The sequence below is a fragment of the Homalodisca vitripennis genome, chromosome X (genome assembly GCF_021130785.1).
Source record: "Homalodisca vitripennis isolate AUS2020 chromosome X, UT_GWSS_2.1, whole genome shotgun sequence".
NCBI lineage: Eukaryota > Metazoa > Arthropoda > Insecta > Hemiptera > Cicadellidae > Homalodisca > Homalodisca vitripennis.
The window spans coordinates 21,302,181-21,328,663 of NC_060215.1; the positions used below are offsets into that span (position 1 = coordinate 21,302,181).

The following is a 26,483-nucleotide window of genomic DNA, read 5'->3' on the forward strand; positions in this document are numbered from 1 at the left end:
CAGTGTGGGGATAGTTATACATGTACAGTGAAGTGTGGGATAGTTATACATGTACAGTGAAGTGTGGGATAGTTATACATGTACTGTACAGTGCAGTGTGGGATAGTTATACATGTACAGTGCAGTGTGGGATAGTTATACATGTACAGTGCAGTGTGGGATAGTTATACATGTACAGTGCAGTGTGGGATAGTTATACATGTACAGTGCAGTGTGGGATAGTTATACATGTACAGTGCAGTGTGGGATAGTTATACATGTACAGTGCAGTGTGGGATAGTTATACATGTACAGTGCAGTGTGGGATAGTTATACATGTACAGTGCAGTGTGGGATAGTTATACATGTACAGTGCAGTGTGGGATAGTTATACATGTACAGTGCAGTGTGGGATAGTTATACATGTACAGTGCAGTGTGGGATAGTTATACATGTACAGTGCAGTGTGGGATAGTTATACATGTACAGTGCAGTGTGGGATAGTTATACATGTACAGTGCAGTGTGGGATAGTTATACATGTACAGTGCAGTGTGGGATAGTTATACATGTACAGAACAGTAACTGAATGTTCAATGATTCGGCCTGAAGGTCTGGACTATGGAGCGGGGAAAATCCACGTGAACTTTAAAAATGTATGAGAAAACATTAAAAGCGTTGAGAAAATTTGGAATTTAAGAATAGTCGGGTGTACGTTGTTGTAGCCGTGCGTTGTTCTAGCTGTACGTACGGTGAGCGTGTGAGTGCCACGGACTATGGAGCGAGGAAAATCCACGTGAACTTTAAAAATGTATGAAAAAACATTAAAAGCGTTGAAAAATTTTGGAATTTAAGAATAGTCGGGTGTACGTTGTTGTACCCGTACGTATGGTGAGCGCGTGAGTGCCACGGACTATGGAGCGGGGAAAATTCACGTGAATTTAAATCTTAAAAGCATCGAGAAAATTCGGAATTTAAGAATAGTCGGGTGTAAGTTGTTGTACCCGTATGTTGTTGTAGCCGTACGTTGTTGTAGGCGTACGTTGTTGTACCCGTACGTACGGTGAGCGTGTGAGTGCCACGGACGTGTTGGCACCGTGTTAGCCCCTGCATTATTCATACCTGCCAGTGCAAATTGGTGCTACACCGGAGTGCACCACTCTGCCTGGGCCGCGACGCGCCAACCCGGTAATAAGATGCTATTTTGTCGGCACGGCCTCGTTGTGCCTACTATTTTCTCACAGCTTCGCACTCCCCCTCCCGATTTATTGATCCATAACAAAACGGAGTCGAGGGCCATCAAACGGCCGTTTATCACCACTAGGAGCGCGGGGCCGGCCGCTCGTGTAGTCCGTCATCTCATTCGTGTAGGGGAAATTCTCTCTGAATCACTACACTCACTCATTACTCTACGACTCGTGACAAGTCGTATTATCTTCATTATCAGGACACAATGCGAGGGGTGGCCAATGGCTATCTCCGATTCTCCTTCCCACTTTCTGCAGGAGAAGGTCTGTTGGTGTCGTCCACCGAGTACACCCCAAGTATCCGAACGTATGCGTCTTTAAACTCGGAAATATCCAGTAACTCGGAGATGAAGAACTCAGATAAACGTTCAGTCTTACAGATTTCCCCACCGAGCTCTGCGTCGTGCCCCTATCGTCACTATGCCCGTGAGTATCCCCAAACCCCAACAGCAGAATCTTCACTAGAACGACATTCATCATGTGTGTCTCTGGTCTACTCTGATGCTCTAAGTACGTGTTTTCGTCGGGATAAATATCGGCCACGTCAGAGAGGCGTGAACGTAACGGGACACTTTCGAATGATTGTAGAAGGCATAACACAAAATGTGTTAGTCGGCGGTTCGTTGTTTGCAACTTCGGCCGTGAAGGTGACCGAATATCTACACATTCGGTTGTGAAGATCACTGTCTCAAAAGTCAGTGCCAGTAATACGTGTCCAGAACTCGTGGGGGTATCGCGTTTTGTGGCCATCTGATCGTCAGAGAGCCAAAGATATTTCGCTCGTTAGACCCAATATCTAAGCAACCTTTATTGGTGCATTGTTGGAGACACGTATATGTTATACTAGACATGATAACTGAGGTTCATAGAATGAGATTTTCATTACAACTAGAAAAACGACACTAGTGTATTCATTAATTTATTATGGGTGCGCAGGCATCCTTTCTTTTACTTGTAATCTGTTTCATTATATTCGATTGTGTTACTGTTTTGAGAGGGGTGGCTGTACTATCGTTTTAAAATACTATGAATAAATCGAAGTTGACTTATTTATATTTTCATAACTGTTATAAGGTACGAATTTTCAAAATAAACATTTCCCTTGGTTACGTCAGTGGGGGGATGCCAGCGCCTGTGATTGTCCGATGACTCGGTAATGTACAAGCCGCAGCGTCATTGTAAGATCGCCAAGAACATTGTCAGGGTTTAACAAACTGTTCGTAGCGAGGATGGCAGCTACGAATTGCATTTGCGTTGCTGCGATGGTGTTGTCATGAAGTTGAAGGAAGTGTTGTGCAGCAGTCTGGAAGAGATGGACAATTTTAAAGGAAGCACCGTAAATTGATTTCACCAAACGTCTACCTAGGCATTGGAAATATTTCAAAGCTTTACCTAGCCTAATCTAAACTGTCTCACCTAAACCTAATCAATAAGCATATTCTGAAGATAAAAACACTTATAGTGTAATGAAACCATTATAAGCCTTTATAATTCAGTGTCTGATAATACACAAGTTTTGAAGTAGTACTTAGAGATCTTGAGATGGGCTGAGAGTTTGGATAAATATCTTTCCTGAACTAACTGATGAACGTTCTGACCGAACCCGAGGAACCCCCGAGGTGTTTGGGAGGTGTCCGAAAGACATTTCGTTAACGAAACCGCGAGATTCTAACCTGAAACATTCTCGTCGTTTGGATTCCCCCACATGGTTGAAACTAGGTTATGATTTTTCTCAGGACTCAGGACTCGATTGACGGGGATTTTGTCCACCCCCTCTATGGTAGCATCTGTGTTGATGAACAAAATGGCTGCTGGTCTGCGGTGGCTTTTCGTGTTCTTGGTTACCAGAACCTTTTGTGCCTAGAACAGCTATACATGTTGCATTTACGTCTTAATTCTACTTAATCCTACTTAACGCTTTTTTATTTTTTTTATTTCTATATACAAGTGGTGTTGCTACGGTGGATCCTGTAATAAAGTTATGATTTTAATAGACTATTTAATGCAACTTTACAGACAGTAGCGTTTGTAACAGTGTTTATTACCTTACTATTCTTTTGCAGGTTTTCATAAATCTCTTGGAAATAGCACTTTATTGTAGTTTTGACGAATCAGTACAAGTTCTGGACATGGTATGTCTTTTTTTCTCTTGTAAACTTATCTCGACATTTTTCTTTTTTCTATTACTCGTGTTGTTTCCTGAACACGTTTTCTGAAATCCCTCTCGCCAGGTGAGAGCGGCCACCGGCGGGGCCACCGCGTCCCTAGTGTCCCAACCGGGATCAAGGCGATCAGGTGTCAGAAGCCACCGTTTCGCCACCGATCTAATGAAAGGCCACGAGTGATGGCATGTTTGCGTAGGTGTGTTGTAATGCCGGGACTACAGACTACAGAAAGCCGTGAGACCTGGACCGGTTTGTGGTATCGGAGGCCACAGGTACCGGTGCAGGACTGCAGGTATCGGCGGTGGGTAATGCTGCCTCTGCCCTTCCCCGCCTACTCGGTACCATTGTGTACTGATAATCGAAACTTTGTATTATTGGTGGACCTGCGCTCAAAGTTTCAGACAATTCCCTCTCTTTTTTTTCCTTATGTTCATTTTTCACAAACTTTGTATTTTTCTCAACGCTGATGATTCGATTTGATACGTGTATTATTTTCCTTATGTGTCTTTCTTACTGTGATCGAGGGTCATGTCGACACGCTACCTGGTACTGCGAGCTACAATTAACACACTAGACGTTGTAATATTTATCTAACGTTCGTTAGAGAGATGGAGTTGATTAAAATGGTAGTATCGAGTTTTGGGGACTTCTCACTAGATTAACTGGATATATCTTGAATAATTTTGGTCTTGAAGTTTCGGGCCTCTTGTTATTTTATACCACATCAATGTGAACTGTCCGCAATACCAGCTAGTTTGTAATTCTTTCTGTTTTGTCAGTACGTGGGATTGACGCAATGAAATCGAGAGCTTTTAACTACCGTCAATGAGGAAGTTTAAACATTAAGGATCGGATTTTTGTTTATTGGATAACGTGTATAAAGTGCTCCTGTCAGAAGTGGGTTTGACGGAATGTAATTGAGTTGGGGCACTAGGAAATTTTAAAATTTTAGAATCTTTATTTACCGTCAGTGTAAAGATTTCGCTGCATTAACTACTCCCAACTTTAAACTGTTTGAAAGCGTAAATTTATTCAAATTGTACCATGTTTTGTTACCGTATTAGAGACAGTTGGCTGCATTTACTGATCATATTACTAAGCGCTTAAACAACATTACATTTGTTAAAATTGTATAACCTCTATTTACCATCAGTAGCAAGCGTGAACTTTATTAACCACTCCTATTACTTAATCAGTGTAACGGAGAAAAACATTGTTCAAAATTGATAATTGTTAGTTACCGTTAATTAGGAACTTAATCACTAAGCGGCGTGACAGCGTAAAATGTATACTAATTTTATAACCTTTTGTTACCGTTAATGGTGAGATTTTACTGCAATATTAATTCCATCACTAAGAGTTTGAGATCGTAAATTGTGTACTCATTTAATAATATTTAGTTACCGTCAAAGGACTGCTTAACTACGGTAACTAAGCGGTTTGATAGTGCGAAATGTGTCCGACTGCGGCAGGCTCCAAGTGCCCGTACTGCCCGTTGTTACAGTGTATAACAGATTACTCTGTATAGAGCCCAGTTACCGTAGATGACAGATAACTGATGTGATCACTAAGAAGATGTCACTGCAAAATACCTCGAACTGTATGACTTTCAATTACCGTCAACGGGGTAGGTTTCACCGACTTAACCGATTCCATCACTAAGCAGGTATGACGGTATAATGTGCCCGACATCTATAGACTTCCGGTTACCGTCAATAGGGGTGTTTGAGTTCTAACCAGACCTCGTCTAACCTCTTGCTCTGGCGAAATATGATCCCAATTTCTGTTTAAGCCGGACATAATGAATAGTCCTACATAGTATTCCACTGACTAAGGAATTAGCCTGTCTGCTCTAGCCAGTTCTAACCATACCTACAGAACAGTCCCATATAATATCTCTTAGACTGATTCTCAGACTGTATGTTCTAGCACTAACTAATCTTATTTTGCCTAAAAGACCTATCAAATAGTGAAACTATCTGATCTGTGTAATACGCATAAGTAGTCTCGTTTTCGGCAATGGAAAACCTTACATAATAATACTAATTTATATTCTAGTATAGAGGACAGTCATCAATATTTTGAAGTCGATGTCATGCGATACGTTTATATCTTTCTATAATCCTTCTTGGTGAAGGGGGAGTTAGTTTGAAAGTATAACAAATTTAGGTATTTTACTTTATTACAAAAACTCATTTATTCAAAGAGAATTAATCTACATTTAACAACGTTTTAACATATATATATATATATATATATATATATATATATATATATATATATTTTTATGTATACAGGGTGATTCATGAAGTTCTCCCCCCACTTCTACAGCACATTTGTACTAGTAAAAATAATGAAAAAATGTTATATAAACATAGGTCCGAAAACGCTTCGTTAGCGAGTTACAGCTAGCGAAAGATTTCGCCTGAATTCCTGGGTAAAGAGTAAAATAAAGCCATACTGAACTTTTGGAAAGGTTAATTAAGTAAGAAATATCGTGGATTCTTATGTATTTTTACCTGATAAAGCTAATAAAATAGGTTTCAGAACTGTACCTGTAGTAGTTTTTGAGGGATTCAGGGTTAAATGCAAAAAAATTGGGGCACGAAACAATGTTTTTTTAAGTTTGATGTACAATAACTTTGTTAAATTGGTAATAAATACATAAAATCAACAAACAATAATTGAATAGAATTTTAATTCTGAGAAAATTGATATAATCAAAGTCTAAAATAAAACTGAAATAAGTACCAAAAAAATCGATTTTTATTCAGTATAATACATTACTAGTTTTAAGCAAAATTAATCAGGTTGGGCCAACCGTACGCACCTTTTTATAATAGATGTTCGAAAATGAGGCCATAATTATCAATACATTTTTGCAGCACGTTTGTGTATTGCTTTTTGTTGCGTTTCTTAATTTTTTCAGGACTTCCCTGTATCTTTACAGCCGAATGCATAATACGGGCAATTAATTCATCACGAGAATTCACTTTTTGTCTTGTATACAAATGTCTTTTCATCCATCCCCAGATGCAATAATCCAATGGAGATAGATCTGGTGATCTTGGTGGCCAAGGGTGAGGCCCTCCACGACCAATCCAGTGTCCAGGAAATTGATGATTTAAGTAAGCAGAAACGGCACGTGAAAAAGTGGGGAGGTGCTCCGTCATGGTGGAAGTACAAAATTTTGTCTGAGATGTAAAGGAACATTCTCTAACTGCTGCGGCAACTCTTCTTGAAGGAAATGCAAATAGAACTCAGCATTTTAGGCGTCCAGGTAATATGAAAGGTCCAATCAGCCGATTGTGCAAAAGGCCACACCAGACATTGACGCTAAATCGGTGTTGAAAGTTCTGTTCCACTACCTCCATGTGGATTTTCTTTCTGCCCATGAGTGTTCATTGTGCAAGTTATTGACACCATCCCGAGTGAATTGTGCCTCATCCGTAAACAAAAATACGCCTTGTGGAGTTGATTATTAATATTCAAAAAGTTGCAAAACTCCAAACGAAGCGGACCATCCCCTAGCTGTAGATGTTGAAACCTTTTGTTTATGAAACGGATAAAATTTGTTTCGATTAAGTGACCTCCACACCGTTGACTGCGAAACTCCTATCCGCCTAGAAATACATTGTGTACTTACACCTGGACTGCGATGAACAGCATTAATAACAATATCATCATCATCAAGTTGGACAGCTCGTTCATAATTGGTTCTAGTACTTGGTAGTGATCCTGTTTCCCGAAGAGTACGAAAAGTTCCTGAAATTGTTTTGGTATCTGGAAATCCTCCCCTATTAGGGTAACGTAGTTCATATTCTTCTACAGCAGCTCTAGCATTACCATTACAGTAACCCAAAATAAAAACCATATCAGCGTATTCCTCTGATGTAAATAAGTAAGGCGTTTTTTTTCGCTGAATAAACAATCGAATTATAACTCACCGAAAAATTGCATTTAATAACACGATTCACAGAACCCGATCTCCTGCTGTAGCTTGCAAAACACCACTAATGCACAGTTCTAACGTAACAGTAACAGAATACCATTGTTGATCAGCTGTTATTCGTGCATTACCAACTTAGAAATTAATAAAACAAAAAACTGCATTTCGATGATTAGTAAACAATAATGGGAAAATGTTTGGCTTCATTTATTTTCGAACATTTGATGTAAATTTTTATAAAAAAAAAAAAATACAACGTAATAAAACATGATATTTTTATTTACAAACAAATTTATTTAACAGTTAATCTTGTTTTCCTCAATTTATCTCATCATCTAAGGAACAAACATTTTGTTTTTGTTTTATTTTAACTAAATAACGTATGGTATTTCTTTACAGCTAGTAATGTATTATACTGAATAAAATCGATTTTTGGTACTTATTTCTGTTTTTATTTTAGACTTTGATTATATCAATTTTCTCAGAATTAAATTCTCTACAATTATTGTTTGTTGATTTTATGTATTTATTACCAATTTAACAAAGTTATCGTACATCAAACTTAAAAAAACATTGTTTCGTGCCCCAATTTTTTGCATTTAACCCTGAATCCCTCCAAAAACTACTACAGGTACAGTTTCTGAAACCTATTTTATTAGCTTTATCAGGTAAAAATACATAAGAATCCACGATATTTCTTACTTAATTAACCTTTCCAAAAGTTCAGTATGGCTTTATTTTATTCTTTACCCAGGAATTCAGGCGAAATCTTTCGCTAGCTGTAACTCGCTAACGAAGCGTTTTCGGACCTATGTTTATATAACATTTTTTCATTATTTTTTACTAGTACAATGTGCTGTAGAAGTGGGGGGAGAACTTCATGAATCACCCTGTATATATATATATATACAATAAATATAATATAAAGGAATGGGGCTAAAGGCCATATTAAAGTAGACTATATTTTCATGTTATTGTGTCAGACATTTATTGGTTTCTGAGGATATATAAAACTTCTACCGGTACAAAGAATGCAGCGAACTCGTTAAAACAGTTCTGTTAACTTGGCAATGGCTGTTTCCAAGTCTTCCATAGTTACCGACTCATTGCATCGGTTCTGATGTCATTATTTAGAGGAATGTTCTTGATTACTGATGAACTTTGCTGCAGTTCATCAGTTCTTTGAATGGTTTTGGAAACGACATGTTTACAATGTACAGGATATTCCAATATTATGGTTAACTATGACCATTTTAACGGTTTAACGCTCGAACCACATTTTACTTGATTTCCTGCTGAATTAATTTTTCCAAACTCTTCTCCTTAAAACTAAAAAATGCACACATAATAGGCGTTATTGTAAACAGTAAACCAGTGTAAAAAGTATTCATTAACCGTTGCAGTATCGCCAAATACAGCTGTTTCAGTTATAGAATAAATAGATACCAAACAATAATGATAGCGGTCGTTACTTGGATGGTGGTTTAGAAATAATCTTAGGAAATCAGTTTAAGTGTTGTAATTCCAGTACGAGAACTGTTATAACGATCACAGTTATAAAATACATTCTTCCCTTACTGTATCTTTTACAATCTGTAGCTTCTCTAGGCACGTTTCGTTTTAGATAAATGATAATACGGTAATGTATATAATGCTGAATATAACACTATAGGGTTGAAATACGCATGGGCAGACACTATAACATAAAATAAGTCAAAAAGGAATTTTTAGACAATTATCATTACTAATTTATCTATTAGTTATTGATCTTCAGGTTAAGTGTTACAGAGTTTCCGTGGGAAAATGACGGCTTCGGTAAAAAATCCTTACTTTTAATTTACTTTATTTTATTTATTATTTATTTACTTTATTACTTTACTTTCACACTGCTTAACCCGTACCAGCCCCGATAATAAAGGGAGAAATGAACACTCTCCGTATCCCTGCGCCCATACGACTACAAGGTTTAACGAGTTAAGAACTATACATGCAGGGTAACATGTTCGTTCAGAAAAATGTTTTTGAAAGATTCATAACATTTTCTAGGTATACTTTATCTTAAACAGCAGTAATTTGGACACGTGAACAGGAAGTAGTACAATGCAAAAACGTTGAGCAAAATACAAACACGAAACGTGACGCAGGAAATGTGGTAAAGGGTGACCAGGTGGCATAGTCGGTGACGAGTACTCCACGGTGGCTAGGTGGTTCATGGTAACGAAGTACCACGTTCACGAGGTAACAAATTAACACTTTAACGAGGTGATCCATGGCAGCAAGGTAGCACGTTACCGAGGTGGCTCTTTATGACGATGTGGTCAATGGTAACAAGGTAACACGTTCACGAGGTGGTTCATGGTAACAAAGTAACACTTTAATGAGGTGGTCCATGGCAACAAGGTAGCACGTTACCGAGGTGGCTCTTTATGACGAGGTGGACGATGGTAACAAGGTAACACGTTCACGAGATGGCTCTTTATGACGAGGTGGTCGATGGTAACAAGGTAACACGTTCACGAGGTGGTTCTTTATGACGAGGTGGTCCATGGCAACAAGGTAGCACGTTACCGAGGTGGCTCTTTATGACGAGGTGGACGATGGTAACAAGGTAACACGTTCACGAGGTGGCTCTTTATGTCGAGGTGGTCGATGGCAACAAGGTAACACGTTCACGAGGTGGCTCTTTATGACGAGGTGGTCGATGGCAACAAGGTAGCACGTTACCGAGGTGGCTCTTTATGACGAGGTGGACGATGGTAACAAGGTAACACGTTCACGAGGTGGCTCTTTATGACGAGGTGGTCGATGGTAACAAGGTAACACGTTCACTAGGTGGCTCTTTATGACGAGGTGGACGATGGCAACAAGGTAACACGTTCACGAGGTGGCTCTTTATGACGAGGTGGTCGATGGTAACAAGGTAACACGTTCACTAGGTGGCTCTTTATGACGAGGTGGACAATGGCAACAAGGTAACACGTTCACGAGGTGGCTCTTTATAACGAGGTGGTCCATGGCAACAAGGTAGCACGTTACCGAGGTGGCTCTTTATGACAAGGTGGTCCATGGCAACAAGGTAACACGTTCACGAGGTGGTTCTTTATGGCGAGGTGGTCCATGGCAACAAGGTAGCACGTTACCGAGGTGGCTCTTTATGACGAGGTGGTCGATGGTAACAAGGTAACACGTTCACGAGGTAGATCATGATGACGAAGTGGTTGATGGTACCCTCGTACCACGTGGTCGTAACCGTTGCCAGTACGGCCACCGCACTCCGCCAGACAAGGTAGGACCGAATACTTGTTATGATAATCATTTGGAGAAGAGAGAAGACTGAGGATACTGACTAAGCTGTTGTAACCTGGGCCTGAGGGCATTGCCTTACCGCGTACATATATATCGCATTACGATTAACCTAGGTACAAGTCTGCAAAGGGACTTTGTAGAAAACATTTACAGTGCTTAAAGGTATTATATCAGATAACAAAAATACAAACTGTTATAAAAATGTAGTGAAAAAGTTAAGTTCAATGACTGTTTGACACATACTTAAGCTATGCCAAGACAAATACGGTGCGCGATAACGTGGTTTCCAAAATATTCTAGTACAAATTGTTTTATTTAAAACATGTCTTTCGTAGGGTATCAGCACACTGATATACCATCCCATAAGAAAATAATACCGACAGAACTAAGATTTCAAGCCCGCAATACACAGGGACAAACAGACACTGAGAGATGTGTGAATAAGTCCACAAAAACACATACAGTGCGGTAACTAAGGTTGAATAAACGTAAGGTGGAGGTAAATAAGACACTGTTCTGCTACTAGCACCAGGGTGCTTTTACTTTCGTAGCCATTATTTTACGCTTAGCTAATTATTATTATTATCAAAGCCCCCACATATTGGGAAATATGTTATTGACAGCGAAAATTGCAAATTACTTTCCCATATTCCCCTCCGTATAAAGTTGAAGAACATTTAAGACACATTTCCAATACCTCGGAACAGTTTCCTACAGCTCCAACTTTTATCTTTCTGGGAATTTACAACACCGGTCGAAAGAAACAAAATCAATACACTTCGTGGTAAAAATCTAATAGATGATGTCAGGCAATTCTTATCCTATTGGCTTTTGAAGTAACCCAGTTTTTGTTATCAAGTCGAAAAAACTGGAAAATTGAGCAGAATAGGGGGCATTGTGTAAAACTTCCAATACAATTTCTATTGATATGGAAGTTTAAATGCGAAATTAAAATGTTTTTGAAAATTCCCCGCGAATAATTTTATTGGCGTTTTGTTAAGAATTAGAACATAAATAGAGAATAAATCATTGCGTAACGTGTATTTATTTTTAAATGTTTTAGCACAAAAACCCGGAGGATAATATTGACTTGTACAATGAGCCTAATGAAAAACCCTAATCCCGTTTGTCGTAGATCTTTTAGAGGCTTTTAGAGATATCAGAATATGTAGGATGCGCAGAATAATTGTGTTTTATTGGGAAAACAACAAGAAGAGTTAAACTAGTAATTGCATGTCACAGAGTTAAAAATCCTCTTAGATATTTAGATATTCCTTCATAATTATGATTCCTGTGAATCGGCGATACTATATACGATTCTGGTGGTATGTTATAGGCTACTGAGATCAATTTTAAATGTCATCTAGTCTTCCTCGCTTGAAAATCGAATGAGGAAGAGAGAATTGCACATCGTTAAGTTAGTGATTAATGGACCACGCGTTATAGTCGTAATTCCTGGAAAGCATTTTCCAAGTTTTATAATTTCAAAATACAAATCACAAATGCATGTTTTGAAATTTAACCCAGTTCTGATATTATGAGATTAAAAAGAAGGTGTAAAATTAGTTCCCGCACCCCCTTTCTTTGACGCGTAGTCATTATACGTCAGTCGCATCATATTAATTCTGGTGGAAAGCTTAACCGAGTCTCTCCCTCCGCTCGCTCCCTTGAAAATATTACACATCTGGTACCCAATAGGGAAAGATGTGGCTTATTCCAAACCCATACATGTTAAGACTTATAACATCCGTCTTGAAAATTATAATTTTACATTAGTATTCCCATTTTTTCTATAATACCACGAATTTGAGTTCTTAAAAAAGTGGACTCATATTAACACTTCAACACCCTAAGCGTACCTTATGTTAAAGTTAGCATGTTAAATTTTAGGTTAATATTTTAAATCTTTTTATCATAATACACGATTCTATTTACTGTTATAAGTGTAATCTGCACCCATTCCGTGCAATTTTTGTTTTGTCAAAATGTGTTTTAGCCAATTTGAGTCTAAAACATGTTCGTATTTTTTCAACAACTACTTCATAATTAAGAGTTTTTAAATCCACGTCCAATAAAATCATCACGGTCTTTATTCTATTTGATTAATACCAAGGTTGCTTGACACAGACTTAGAAAAGACCTTTCCTACTTATTATCTCCCAAGGTTTGGACTGTAACTGCCTACATTCTAAACTGCTATTTAATGCTTTTTTAATTTGTACTACTATACTTAGTTTAGAATCAAAATCATGATGGTTATGTGACATAGAATAAACAGTTTCCTTGGTAGAACTAAAACTACATATGGGATGCTAACACATTGAAACAAGAGCAACACGACTTGGCCAAAACAGTTCATAAGTTAGCAGTTACCACACTTAATAGAATAACATTATATTGAAAACGTGGACAGAATGGGAGGCAAGTTAATTGAAGTAACCGGGGTAGGGAATGATAGGGCGACAGAGGCGGGTAACGGGTAGAGGGTAGCGGGTAGCGGGTAGCGGGCAAGTTCTGCTCATTTCCGGCCGTCAGCGCTCCAAGTGACGAGTGAGTCAACTATACATCGCTCAATACCGCGTGGCCACCATCAACAACGCTTACGCTTAATGATAACCGTCAAGTTTGGGCTCATTACACCGCCAGCCCCGCTTCATGATCGGACAATTTCGTTCCCTCAAACATCCCTATTGACGGTAACCGGAAGTCTATAGATGTCGGGCACATTTTACCGTCACACCTGCTTAGTGATGGAATCAGTTAACTCGGTGAAACCTACCCCGTTGACGGTAATGGAAAGTCATACAGTTCGAGGTATTTTGCAGTGACATCTTCTTAGTGATCACATCAGTTATCTGTCATCTACGGTAACTGGCCTCTATACAGAGTAATCTGTTATACACTGTAACACCACAGTACGGGCACTTGGAGCCTGCCGCAGTCGGACACATTTCGCACTATCAAACCGCTCAGTTACCGTAGTTAAGCTGTCCTTTGACGGTAACTAAATATTATTAAATTAGTACACAATTTACGATGTCAAACGCTTAGTGATGGAATGGCGTAAACAAAAATTGGGATCATATTTCGCCAGAGCAAGAGGTTAGACAAGGTCTGGATGGAACTTAAAGTGCGACTATTTAGTAGATCTTGTCAGAAAAAGTGAGATTTATTAGTGTTAGAACATACAGTCTGAGGTTTCAGTCTCAGGCATATTAGATGCCACAAACTAATTAGTAGAGCTACAATAATGGGAATTACATTAGTATTAGTTTGATTGTTGCCGCGTTTTCACATAGAATGCAAATAATTTACAAGCATTAAGTTCAAAAGTAAACTATTGAAATAGTGTTTGACAAAATTTCTCGCCTAAGATAATGAGAGCTCCTTAACAAGAGCAATACGAATTTTGTTTGTGAATTGGTTAATTAAAGTCAAAATAGTAATTTAATAACAATTTGTTGGGTACGATTCTAAAATTCTAAACGCACATACGTAAAACAGTACACTTGTACCTATGTAGTCAATTTGGTCTCAATCGCATCTCTAGATTCTGAGTTATTAATGTTCAAAAGTTGGCACTTGTTGTCGTTCATACCGGTATAAAAAACTGAAATGTATTGTTTATAAATAATTGTAATGTTTAAACCCAGAAACAATACACTAAGGTTTAATGTAACTCCAGTTATTGGAGCTCTGCTACTTTTTAGACCTGATGCTACCTATTGCTTGCCTCCGCCAAAAACTATCCCAATTTCTGTTCAAGCCGGACCTAATGCACAGTCAAGACTGTGGCCAGAACAGAAAGCGAGGTGAGCGGTAGGTGAGATGGGGACAAAGGTTGAGGGCGTGGAGCCGAGGACACCGCGCTAGGACGGGTGAAAGTGATCCTGACAAGATACTAATGTCGGAGAGTAGTATGCAATTACTGTTAGTCTTACATAAGTCTCATACTCCGCAATAGCTCGTCCCTCGTTCTACTTAGACGGTGCAATAAACTGTGTACGAGTATGAGGCTTGTTAACGTGATATCTTCAATGTTCAGTTGTTGATACTGTATGGTTAGTAAATTATTGATATGTTATTTAACAAAGCCAAACACGTTTAATCATTTAAACCCGTATTCTGTGTTAATGTTAATATTAGATCTAAATTGGCCAATTTAAGCGTTGTCAGTGACAATTACTTGTAACATTTGTATGTGTCGATACAATTACATTTCGCCGAGTTAAACATTTTAAAGCGTAGTAATTTAAAAATGGCGAAACCATAAAAATAAACCAAAGACAAACCACCGTTATAACTTTAATGGCATTTATCCTACTAATAAAAAATAGTATGTAAAAACTATAATTTATTGATTGTGTTATACTTGTTTAGTATTTATGGTATTTCATTTGGATACTATTTATGATAGCTTCACTAGATGGATTGTTTAGACAAGTCTAAAGAAATGCTAGTAAAATAAAAGACAGTTTATATGGCTGTGGACCATGTAATATGTGGTAAATTGTTTAGCATTAGTTTTTAAGTGCCATGTATGCCATGCAATTGTGTATGAAATTTATTTAATTGGAAATTTCTGAGAGAAGTGAGCGTTATACTATAGAAATTTGTTTGTAAACTGTCAGTCCACTGAAAAAAACGGTCTCCTTTAATATATGTTGTTTGTTATTTCGTTTTGCTCTTTTATACCCATTACATTTTTCCTCGTAAGTTTATACTCTTCAAAGTAAACTGATAAAAATAAGAAAAATAATTTCTGGTTTCTCCAAATTGTATACTTTTTGGAGAAACGAAACCGTTACAAAATCAAAATTATTTAAGGCGTCATTAAGAAACTCAATCAGCAGGTGTTTAATACATGCTCATATAATGAAAGTGTGAAAAAGTTTTTGGAAACAGTTTGTTGATATTTTAAACATTGTAGATGTATGTAAATCACAAAAATGTGTACTTATATATCATTGATACATCTTTACATGCGATAAATCTGTACGTATACATCAATGATGCATGGTACATTCGAACAATTCTAATTCAAAATTTCTTTGCCCTTATAAGCAATGTATACTGTATTGAGACATGTCTGACTCTCCTTTCTTAATAATCCATTATAAAAGTAACTAATTCTACAATTATAGCCAGTCTGATTTACTTGAAAAAAAAAAAAAAAACATAATTAAACCTCCTCCTATTGAGTGGCACTCCAAAATTCATTCAGTGAGTAAAAACATTTCAACGTATGTGTGCAAAAAAGTGCACGTATATCTCAATGACACATCTGTTCATCCCATTAAGGTAGACGTATATCTCAATGACACATCTGTTTCATCCCATAAAGGTAGACGTATATGTCAGTGACACATCTGTTCATCCCATAAAGGTAGACGTATATGTCAGTGATACGTATGTTCAGCCTATAAACGTGGAAGTATATCTCAATGATACATCTGATCATCTTATAAAGGTGGACGTATATTTTAGTGATACGTTTGTTCATCCTATAAACTTGGACGTATATATATATATATATATATATATATATATATATATATCAGTGATACGACTATACATCCTAAAAATAGGTATATTTCAAATATTTTCAAAAATGTGTTTGTAACTTCAAATGTGCGTCTTAAAACATGAATGAAGCGTCTTACTACCATCATAACAACGCGTCTGGTAGTCACATTATACTTTACCAGCAACTTTGATTTTGCATTTTTATTTCGTATCAACGCGTCTGTGCATTCCAAAATGTCTTTACATCTTAATGGTGCGTCCGTATATCGAAAAGTTAACAGCGCATTTCATCCATAAGTCTGTGTAATGTTTATTTTTTTGTAAAATATTTTAATTTGTGTCAATCAATCTATACTTTTCTTATTTAAGTCAAAGTGCGAGTTAGTTCCAAATCTAATGAAGTATTGTATTTAGACTATGGTGCCATTTGTTAAATATGTGCAATAAATAAATGGTAACTGAAATACTCTGTCTATATGTGAGTTATTAATGGCGTTTTTCATACAAACAAGCCCTTGTAGTGATGGCTCCTAACATTTTTTCAGTTGAACCGTACGGATTTCCCTATAAATTAGTTTAACTTACCGGGTACACGTAAGGTTATATTCCAAAAATAAATATCAATATTTCAAAAAATCAAATAACATTTTATTTTAGAATTTACAAGCAAACATAGTACACTTGATATGCATGAAATTATATTATTTGAAGCTCTAGTATAAAACTTGAAAACAAGACAAATGTACCTTTAACAATATGTTTGATTAAATAAAAAGTACATTTTTCTGCATGTTTCTGTCAAGTGCTATATGGCAGGTCCAAGAGATACACGTGATCAGTGAGTCTTCGAGGTGTTATACTTGGAAAAGTGTGCTTAGTTTAAAAGGCAGAAGTAAGGTAGAACCGTTCACCAAACGGTTAACATAGCCTGACTTATGGGACACGAATGAGTTAAATTAGAATTTCGCAATTCGCCACTTCTGTTAATCCCTTGGCGGTAATCGAGTTTATGGAACTATGCGGCGGTAATGGCGGTAGGAAGGTAACACGTAACGTAGCTGCTGTGGACAAATTAACAACTATTGATCTCGCCTAGTATACAAGGAACCTCACTCAGGCTGTCACTCCTGCAGATGAGGTAATGGCCTGGCCTTGTTCGGCACCTTCTCGGTGGTGTGCGCACCCCTGCTTCTTAAAATATTTAGCTTTCTCTAAAAGGGCGCGTGTATACTAAAATATTGAGTCGACCGGGAACGGCTCGGGTAGGTGCCGCACGGTGGGTCCTGACAACCTGACTTTGATAGATGCGCTTATGACTCGAGGCATCGATCCATCCGTCTTTGAGTCGACTTCGTCACACCTGAATCCATCAATGTGACCCTACCATTTTCCCACTTTTATCGTTCATATTTTTCCACGACTATTTATATGTAGGATATTTCATCATCCCTTGAAATTTCCACATAGGTGAGATTCTCTCTCACGCAAGAATGCCTGTAGACCTGAATCCATCAATGTGACCCTACCATTTTCCCCCTTTTATCGTTCATATTTTTCCACGACTATTTAAATGTAGGATATTTCATCATCCCTTGAAATTTCCACATAGGTGCGATTCCCTCTCACGCAGAATATCTGTAGACCTGAATCCATAAATGTGACCCTACCATTTTCCCACTTTTATCGTTCATATTTTTCCACGACTAATTAAATGTAGGATATTTCATCGTCCCTTGAAATTTCCAAATCGATGCGATTCCCTCTCGCGCAGAATGTCTGTAGACCTGAATCCATAAATGTGACCCTACCATTTCCCCACTTTTATCGTTCATATTTTTCCACGACTAATTTAAATGTAGGATATTTCATCGTCCCTTGAAATTTCCAAATCGATGCGATTCCCTCTCACGCAGAATGTCTGTAGACCTGAATCCATAAATGTGACCCTACCATTTTCCCACTTTTATCGTTCATATTTTTCCACGACTATTTAAATGTATGATATTTCATCATCCCTTGAAATTTCCATATTGATGAGATTCCCTCTCGCGCAGAATGTCTGTAGACCTGAATCCATCAATGTGACCCTACCATTTTCCCACTTTTATCGTTCATATTTTTCCACGATTATTTATATGTATGATATTTCATCATCCCTTGAAATTTCCATATTGATGAGATTCCCTCTCACGCAGAATGTCTGTAGACCTGAATCCATCAATGTGACCCTACCATTTTCCCCCTTTTATCGTTCATATTTTTCCACGACTATTTAAATGTAGGATTTTTTATCATCCCTTGAAATTTCCACATCGATGCGAATCCCTCTCACGCAGAATGTCTGAAGACCTGAATCCATCAATGTGACCCTACCATTTTCCCACTTTTATCGTACATACTTTTCCACAATTCTAGTAAATTTAGGCTTTTTCCTCTCACTTGCGTTTTCCACATCGGTGTGATTCTATAACATCAAACTGTGTTTGTACACGGTTTCTTAGTTTATTTCAGTCTCAGATAACCACGGTTGCATATCTAGTTGTTTAATTCCTTGGAATCTTTTATTCCTTTGGGACTGCAAAGTGCCATAAAGATATTTTCCATATTAGGAGACTGTAACTGCTGTGTAGTATAGAATTATAAAGTCACCATTTTTCACATTATAATTTATGCATGTTGAGAAGTTATATTTGTGAACTTACATTTCCCACATGTTGCAACAGAGACTATCCTTGTTACCATCCAAGCGCGTGTTTGGACAACAGAATTCGCTCGCGTGCTCGCAGACAATCGCGTACGCAGAGAAATGGAAAATGAGGAAATTGGAGAAAATGAAAAGTAAGTATAGGAAATTGTATGAGATACTTTTGCCGTGTTCTGGATATAGAATTGTGAACGTTGTTTTCCATTTAAGTGTGTAAATGCAGTTATGGGCTTTGTGGATGATATTTAGGAGTCTAGGTAGATACCGATGTTTTAAGCGAGGAATCTGTTCATATTCATGTTACTAAAAGTGCTAGAAAAGTTAAAAAATAACCACCCTTTTAATAGTGGACGTTGTAAGATATAGACCATAAAGTCGAAGATTTGCCATCACCAAGCACTTAGCAATCGTGTGACCCCAAGTCTGTTTTCTCGTTTAATATAATTTATTTTTTGTCATCAAACAGTGTTTTTGTTCATAATGACGTGTAATTTTTATACACAAAACACGTCATTTTATATTTTATGTATTAAAATTGTTGTAGAAAACGTTTCTGTTGGATCCGTAATATGTAACGATGTAATAATGTAAAAAAAGAGGGACCTAATACTTGCATGTCAAGAAACACACAAAGCGTGTTTATTCTAAAGTATTAGTAATTATTTGTTTTACGCCGTAATGATATTTTATCTGGTGGAACACAGTTTGGTGACCTCATTGGAAAAACTAGAAATTCCTAAAGAACTTTGCTCCATCTTCAATTGTACTAGCAATGACAAACTATTGTTCAAGCGTGCCGTAGCGACAACCACTGAAAAGTCAGAGGGAATCAATGGACTTTGCTTTACATGAAATTGGAGTAATAGTGTGAACAGCTGAAGTAAACCTTTCGCGCTTAAAAGTGGCGTGGTAACAGCACTGGAAAAGTTGGCAATTACACTGAGCTTTGCTTCACCTAGAATTGGGGTGATAATGATTCTACCCTGCATTTGTACGTAGTGTCATGACGTTACTGAAAAGTGCGAAATGTTTAAGAAACTTTGCAGCAGGAATTGAAATAAAAATGATGTTACCCCAGATCTTAACGTCGAATCACGATCTTAGTGAAAAAGTCGGAAATAAGTCGTTAAAGAACTTTTCGCCGGAAATTGGAGTAATAATGATAGGCGGTGTGTGACGACTCTACTTAATAAGTCGGAAATGATTAAGGACCTTTGCCCGTCTTTGAATAGGAGTAATAAATTTTCATTATCAAAATTAGGAGTAAATCATTTAACGTAGGAACGGATTTTGGTGATTTATTGGAAAATTCAGGAAATACTTCGGGAATTAACTGTAATGTTGATCTGGTCAACATTGACTACCTGGCGTAGGATTCTGATCACACAACTGTATAGCAATTTGCACATGGGGCTAAATAAAAATCACTGCCCAATTGCGAACATTTAAAAGTTAATGTATCTTGTAAACTTTACCGATTTAATGTTAGAAGAACTACACGGGTCACACCAACAACCATTAAAAATAGTGTATATATTGGATAATTCCCATGCTGTTAATTGTGGTTCATATAGTTTTAAAGTACTGATGAACAACACTTAGGTAATAAAGTAAAATTCCAGAAATGGCGTTTTAGGCTCCTTTTTCCCCAGTTACAACAATTAAAATAAAGAAAGTCTACTCATCACAAAAGTATATTTTTCCAAATGAACGCGAGTAAATCAAATATAAAGGTCAGTAAAAGACAACTATTATATATTTAATTTCCTAGTGCTCTTATATAGTCTGTATATATACTTATATATACTTCATATATATATATATATATATATATATATATATATATATACAATATATATATACTTCAGTTTGTAGGTTTATACATTGAATCGCATGAATATTTCACATCTTGTGTATGGCGTGGATATTTTCCTTGCAGAATTTCATTCATCCATCAGACATGGTAGGACATTCATCCATTTTAAAGGTAGTTAGTTCTGGCTAATTACCAACTATTCAGTGTTATGTTGACTTCTCCAAGGTTTAAGGAATATAGATTCTAGTTTACCAGGGTCTTCATTAACTGCTTCCCCAGACTAAGGATGGTTTGGATATGATGTTTTGTCAGTATATCTCTGTCAAACAAACTAGACTAACTCTTAAACTATTTTAAAACATCGTACTGTATAGTGAATTAATCTTCATGTAATTCTCTATTGTTTGTTACTAATTCATTAGATTTGTTTGAAATTTTCAAAATGAGATAAAGGACATTTTGGTTTGACGATTTCCTACAACCCTGATCTCTTGCTGGTATGTTCTATGAGAACTGATCCATAACGTCATATAATCCATAACGCCATATGATCCATAACGTCATAATGATTCTAACGTCATAATGATTCTAACGCCATATGATCCACGTCGTCGTGATGATATGCGTCACTGCAAATAATCTTTCGCTGCTAATTGTTTATCCGTCGCAGTGTAGGAGGTCAATGGAACATAATGTGTAATTTAGATACACTAAAAGTTTAGGACTCTGTTACTACCTTTACGGAACTCTCAAGTTCAACACGCCTTTTCTCTGAATTGACCCTTTGTCTCTTGCATTCCATAATCTCCGAAGTTTCTCTATTCGTATGTAGGACTAAAAGATCATTACCACCCTGTGACCCTGTGGAGAGCAACCGACTGATACAGGGTGATCAGTCCTGAACAGGGCCATTCTCCTCTAACACCCGTATTGTTTGTTTACCACGTGACTAACTCCGAATATGAAATTATCGATTTGCTTTACGACCACATCAGTTAATCCGAATAGCGATCGGCGAATTTGTCGCTCCAGTCCTCGGATCGAGTTAGCACTTCCTGTAATCGCCAACACGCGCATACACGAGTGGCGAGGCGGTTTGCTAACCGCGGGGAACCCCGGAGCGGCACGTGGTTCCCGGTCCACCCATTGTCCCCCCGACAGCGGTACGGGCACCGCTCGTTAGGCCCTGGGCCGGCCGGGGCCCGGGCACCTCTCTAATGAGACGTACAATCGGCCGTCGCGGGCCCGCTCGGCGTGGTGCGATTGTTTTGATTGCATTTATGAGCGAGCGAGGCGAGTGGAGTGAAGTGGGCGTCACATTGTCCTGTCCTGTCGGTGTGAACATTGCCGGGTATCGCACCGCTCTGTACCGCCCCGCTCCGGTCCGCCCCCCGCCCCCGAGCCCTGATTGGTCCGCAGGTGCGGCGTAACCCGACCCTTGGCACCCGGCACCACCGTGTCGTCCCCGATTATCCCTACACCCGTACACCGTGCCGTGCCCTAGGATTATGCTAATACAGGCCTCTTGCTTGTCACGACATCAGAGCCACACCGCTGTTTTCAGATTGGATTTCATTTGAAAAAGAATACCACTTGGGCTGTCGCTCGCATATTGCTCTGACGTCGCAACGCCGTAACCCAGAACCGAGCGTGAAGATGTGGAGTGTTGGCGGTAGACAGTCGCTCGCGTATTCCTCTGATGTCGCAACACCGTAAGCCAGGACCGAGCGTGAAGATGTGGAGTGTTGGCGGTAGACAGTCGCTCGCGTATTCCTCTGATGTCGCAACACCGTAAGCCAGGACCGAGCGTGAAGATGTGGAGTGTTGGCGGTAGACAGTCGCTCGCGTATTCCTCTGATGTCGCAACACCGTAAGCCAGGACCGAGCGTGAAGATGTGGAGTGTTGGCGGTAGACAGTCGCTCGCGTATTCCTCTGACGTCGCAACGCCGTAACCCAGGACCGAGCGTGAAGATGTGGAGTGTTGGCGGTAGACAGTCGCTCGCGTATTCCTCTGACGTCGCGACACCGTAAGCCAGGACCGAGCGTGAAGATGTGGAGTGTTGGCGGTAGACAGTCGCTCGCGTATTCCTCTGACGTCGCGACGCCGTAAGCCAGGACCTAGCGTGAAGATGTGGAGTGTTGACGGTAGACAGTCGCTCGCGTATTCCTCTGACGTCGCGACGCCGTAAGCCAGGACCGAGCGTGAAGATGTGGAGTGTTGACGGTAGACAGTCGCTCGCGTATTCCTCTGACGTCGCGACGCCGTAAGCCAGGACCGAGCGTGAAGATGTGGAGTGTTGACGGTAGACATTAGATAGTGTATGTCTCTCGCTGCAGCACCTGGCCTGTTCTGCGGGCGGAGGGAGGGCGGTTGACGGTAGATCACGCGCTATGCATGGGCGTGATTCCAGCGTTTCTCTGTTACCCCTGTTGCAACGGGTTCTGGGAGTGAGATACCTGATACCAAAGCTGCGGTGGATACTGCCCCTACACCGTCGAAGATGGCTCCGTCTACCTGTATCTGTGTGGCGGGGTGGCGTACAACATTTTTCACGGCATCGATCCGTTATTTTCTCTGAGGCCTAATTAATATACACATTTTTTGTACCGGTCATAATGGTATAGCTGCTTTTGTCGCCTGGGCTTCTCGGCAGCCTACAGCTACGTTCTATGTAGGCGCACACATTCAACACTCTTGTGTGGGAATCTTCGTCCATTTATAGTACTGTACATAGGTTTTAGCTGAGCTATGATAAATATTATATCATTTTATTTCATTATTGTTCGTTATAACGATGTATTATTTATAGCTCAGAAGATTGTTACTGAAATATGTCTCCTGTTGACCTGTCAGTACAGATACTTTTCAGGCTGGGGCTGCTTTTAATTTCGAGTACTTTGCATCATAACACTATGCTTGTCACAAGGATCTCGATGCTTCTCATACGTCCTACGGCATATACTGAAAGTAATCTATGCTGTCAGTTGTTCAACTGAAGTAATCTACTTGAAGTTCAATGTAATAGTCGAGTTGGAAACAGCATCGACATTTCATTACGACTCTAAACATTTTGTCAATCATCTTCTACAGTATTCGGGGTTAATAAAACTGAGGTAGAGCAATTACGCTTCTTGGAGATTCAAGTGAAATAGCGGTGTAATGGGGATGTAGTAAATGATCCGCATTTCTAGATTCCTTGCTTCGCTGGAATGTACTCTTAAAAACAACATATTTTCTCATTCGTCGTCCGATCTTCCAACATCTCGGCTATTGCCAGACGGTCTGCAGTTAGCTCCGTCATCGACAAAAATGCATACCTCCAGCAGTCATTAGGTTTTAACTGGTTTTGTGTTAAAGAATTATTAAAAGTTTTTTTATACATTCAGTAATTTAACGGAAACATCGGGAAATCGACATAAGAATGTATACAGTATAGCGGTAGTCTTAACCATAAGGTGAGTCATGTGTAAATCGCATCAAATATCATTGTTACCCGCTAGCAGTACCAGCCAAACGGGGAGTTTTATGTGTGGAAGCCATTTTGAGATATGCACTAGCCTCTGCAATCGGTGCTCTACGTTATGGTTCTTTTCATTGCCCTTTGTGGCTTTATGACACATAAAATGTTTATTCTCTGGAAATGAGAGAGGCTACGATTTGATTTATGTGTCTACGTCGTTTTAGACGTAATACGCCAGTAAAGACGCAATTTTCGTTCAACATTTTAAGCGTAAACCGCATTTGGATTTCGTACCTGGAATCTTATCTTCTTCGTACACTTTCTGTTTGTGAATAATTTACACACATATATAAAGATGAGTTATAACGCACATCACGTGTTTTAATTTTACTAGCGCTCTCATTGCGGTAAATATTGCATGCAACACTGCCATAACAGAGGAGGTGTGAAGTCAGGTGTGAAACACTATCTTAAAAGTTTAGTCAGGTTTATATTTTCTAATTTGTTGTTTTATTGTTTCAGATTCAGGATAGATAACACAGACCACATAATCGACGTAAATAAAGGGAACTACCCCTTCGAGTACGACCAGGTGAACATCATATGTCCTGTGTACACGCCAGGCACCCACGAAGAGGATGCCGAGAAGTACATAATATACAACGTGAGTATTCGTAGTTCGTAATATTGACTAATTAAAAGCATAAGCTGTATCCGTAGGTTTGGTTAGGAACGAAGTCCGAGATGGCACGGTGCAGTAACTTGTTATCAGTTTGTTTCATAACATAACTTCTTGTCTATTACTATTTGAATTTAGTTTATTTAATGTTCAATACATTGTACCCAATAGTATAACAGTAGACATATTACGGTTATAGGTACAATGTTAAGTAGATAAAATTTATTATCGTACAGTGATAACGTCTGGGTCGATTTACTTACATTTTGATACGCACTGTTTACATATCCAATATATTGTCACCAATGATACAACAGTAGAGATAAGATTATAGTACAATATAGACTAGATAACATGATCGTACAGTGATAACGTCTGGGTCGATTACTTATATTTTGATACGCTCTGTTTCATATCCAATATATTGTAACCAATGATACAACAGTAGAGATAAGATTATAGTACAATATAGACTAGATAACATGATCGTACAGTGATAACGTCTGGGTCGATTACTTATATTTTGATACGCTCTGTTTCATATCCAATATATTGTAACCAATGATACAACAGTAGAGAGATAAGATTATAGTACAATATAGACTAGATAACATGATCGTACAGTGATAACGTCTGGGTCGATTACTTATATTTTGATACGCTCTGTTTCATATCCAATATATTGTAACCAATGATACAACAGTAGAGATAAGATTATAGTACAATATAGACTAGATAACATGATCGTACAGTGATAACGTCTGGGTCGATTACTTACATTTTGATACGCTCTGTTTCATATCCAATATATTGTAACCAATGATACAACAGTAGAGATAAGATTATAGTACAATATAGACTAGATAACATGATCGTACAGTGATAACGTCTGGGTCGATTACTTACATTTTGATACGCTCTGTTTCATATCCAATATATTGTAACCAATGATACAACAGTAGAGATAAGATTATAGTACAATATAGACTAGATAACATGATCGTACAGTGATAACGTCTGGGTCGATTACTTACATTTTGATACGCTCTGTTTCATATCCAATATATTGTAACCAATGATACAACAGTAGATATAAGATTATAGTACAATATAGACTAGATAACATGATCGTACAGTGATAACGTCTGGGTCGAATACTTACATTTTGATACGCTCTGTTTCATATCCAATATATTGTAACCAATGATACAACAGTAGAGATAAGATTATAGTACAATATAGACTAGATAACATGATCGTACAGTGATAACGTCTGGGTCGATTACTTACATTTTGATACGCTCTGTTTCATATCCAATATATTGTAACCAATGATACAACAGTAGATATAAGATTATAGTACAATATAGACTAGATAACATGATCGTACAGTGATAACGTCTGGGTCGATTACTTACATTTTGATACGCTCTGTTTCATATCCAATATATTGTAACCAATGATACAACAGTAGATATAAGATTATAGTACAATATAGACTAGATAACATGATCGTACAATTATAACGTCCTGAAGGAAACAGGATTTTTCCGGACATTTGCCATCGTTAAGTGAAACAAGAAAATGGTTAATAACGTCCTGATCATGAAACCACAAAGATATTTTATGCGTGGTTTGTTTCATTGCTAAT

At 38.3% G+C, this 26,483-nt stretch overlaps 1 protein-coding gene across 1 annotated transcript in view; it reads left to right on the forward strand.

The window, feature by feature from the left end:
• The window catches only part of LOC124369389 (ephrin-B1), a 288,727-nt gene that overhangs the window by 212,237 nt on the left and 50,007 nt on the right, over window positions 1–26,483 (forward strand). Inside the window, exon 2 of the mRNA XM_046827389.1 lies at window positions 24,676–24,817. Coding sequence (XP_046683345.1) covers window positions 24,676–24,817 — 142 coding nt within the window. The remainder of the gene's footprint in view (window positions 1–24,675; window positions 24,818–26,483) is intronic.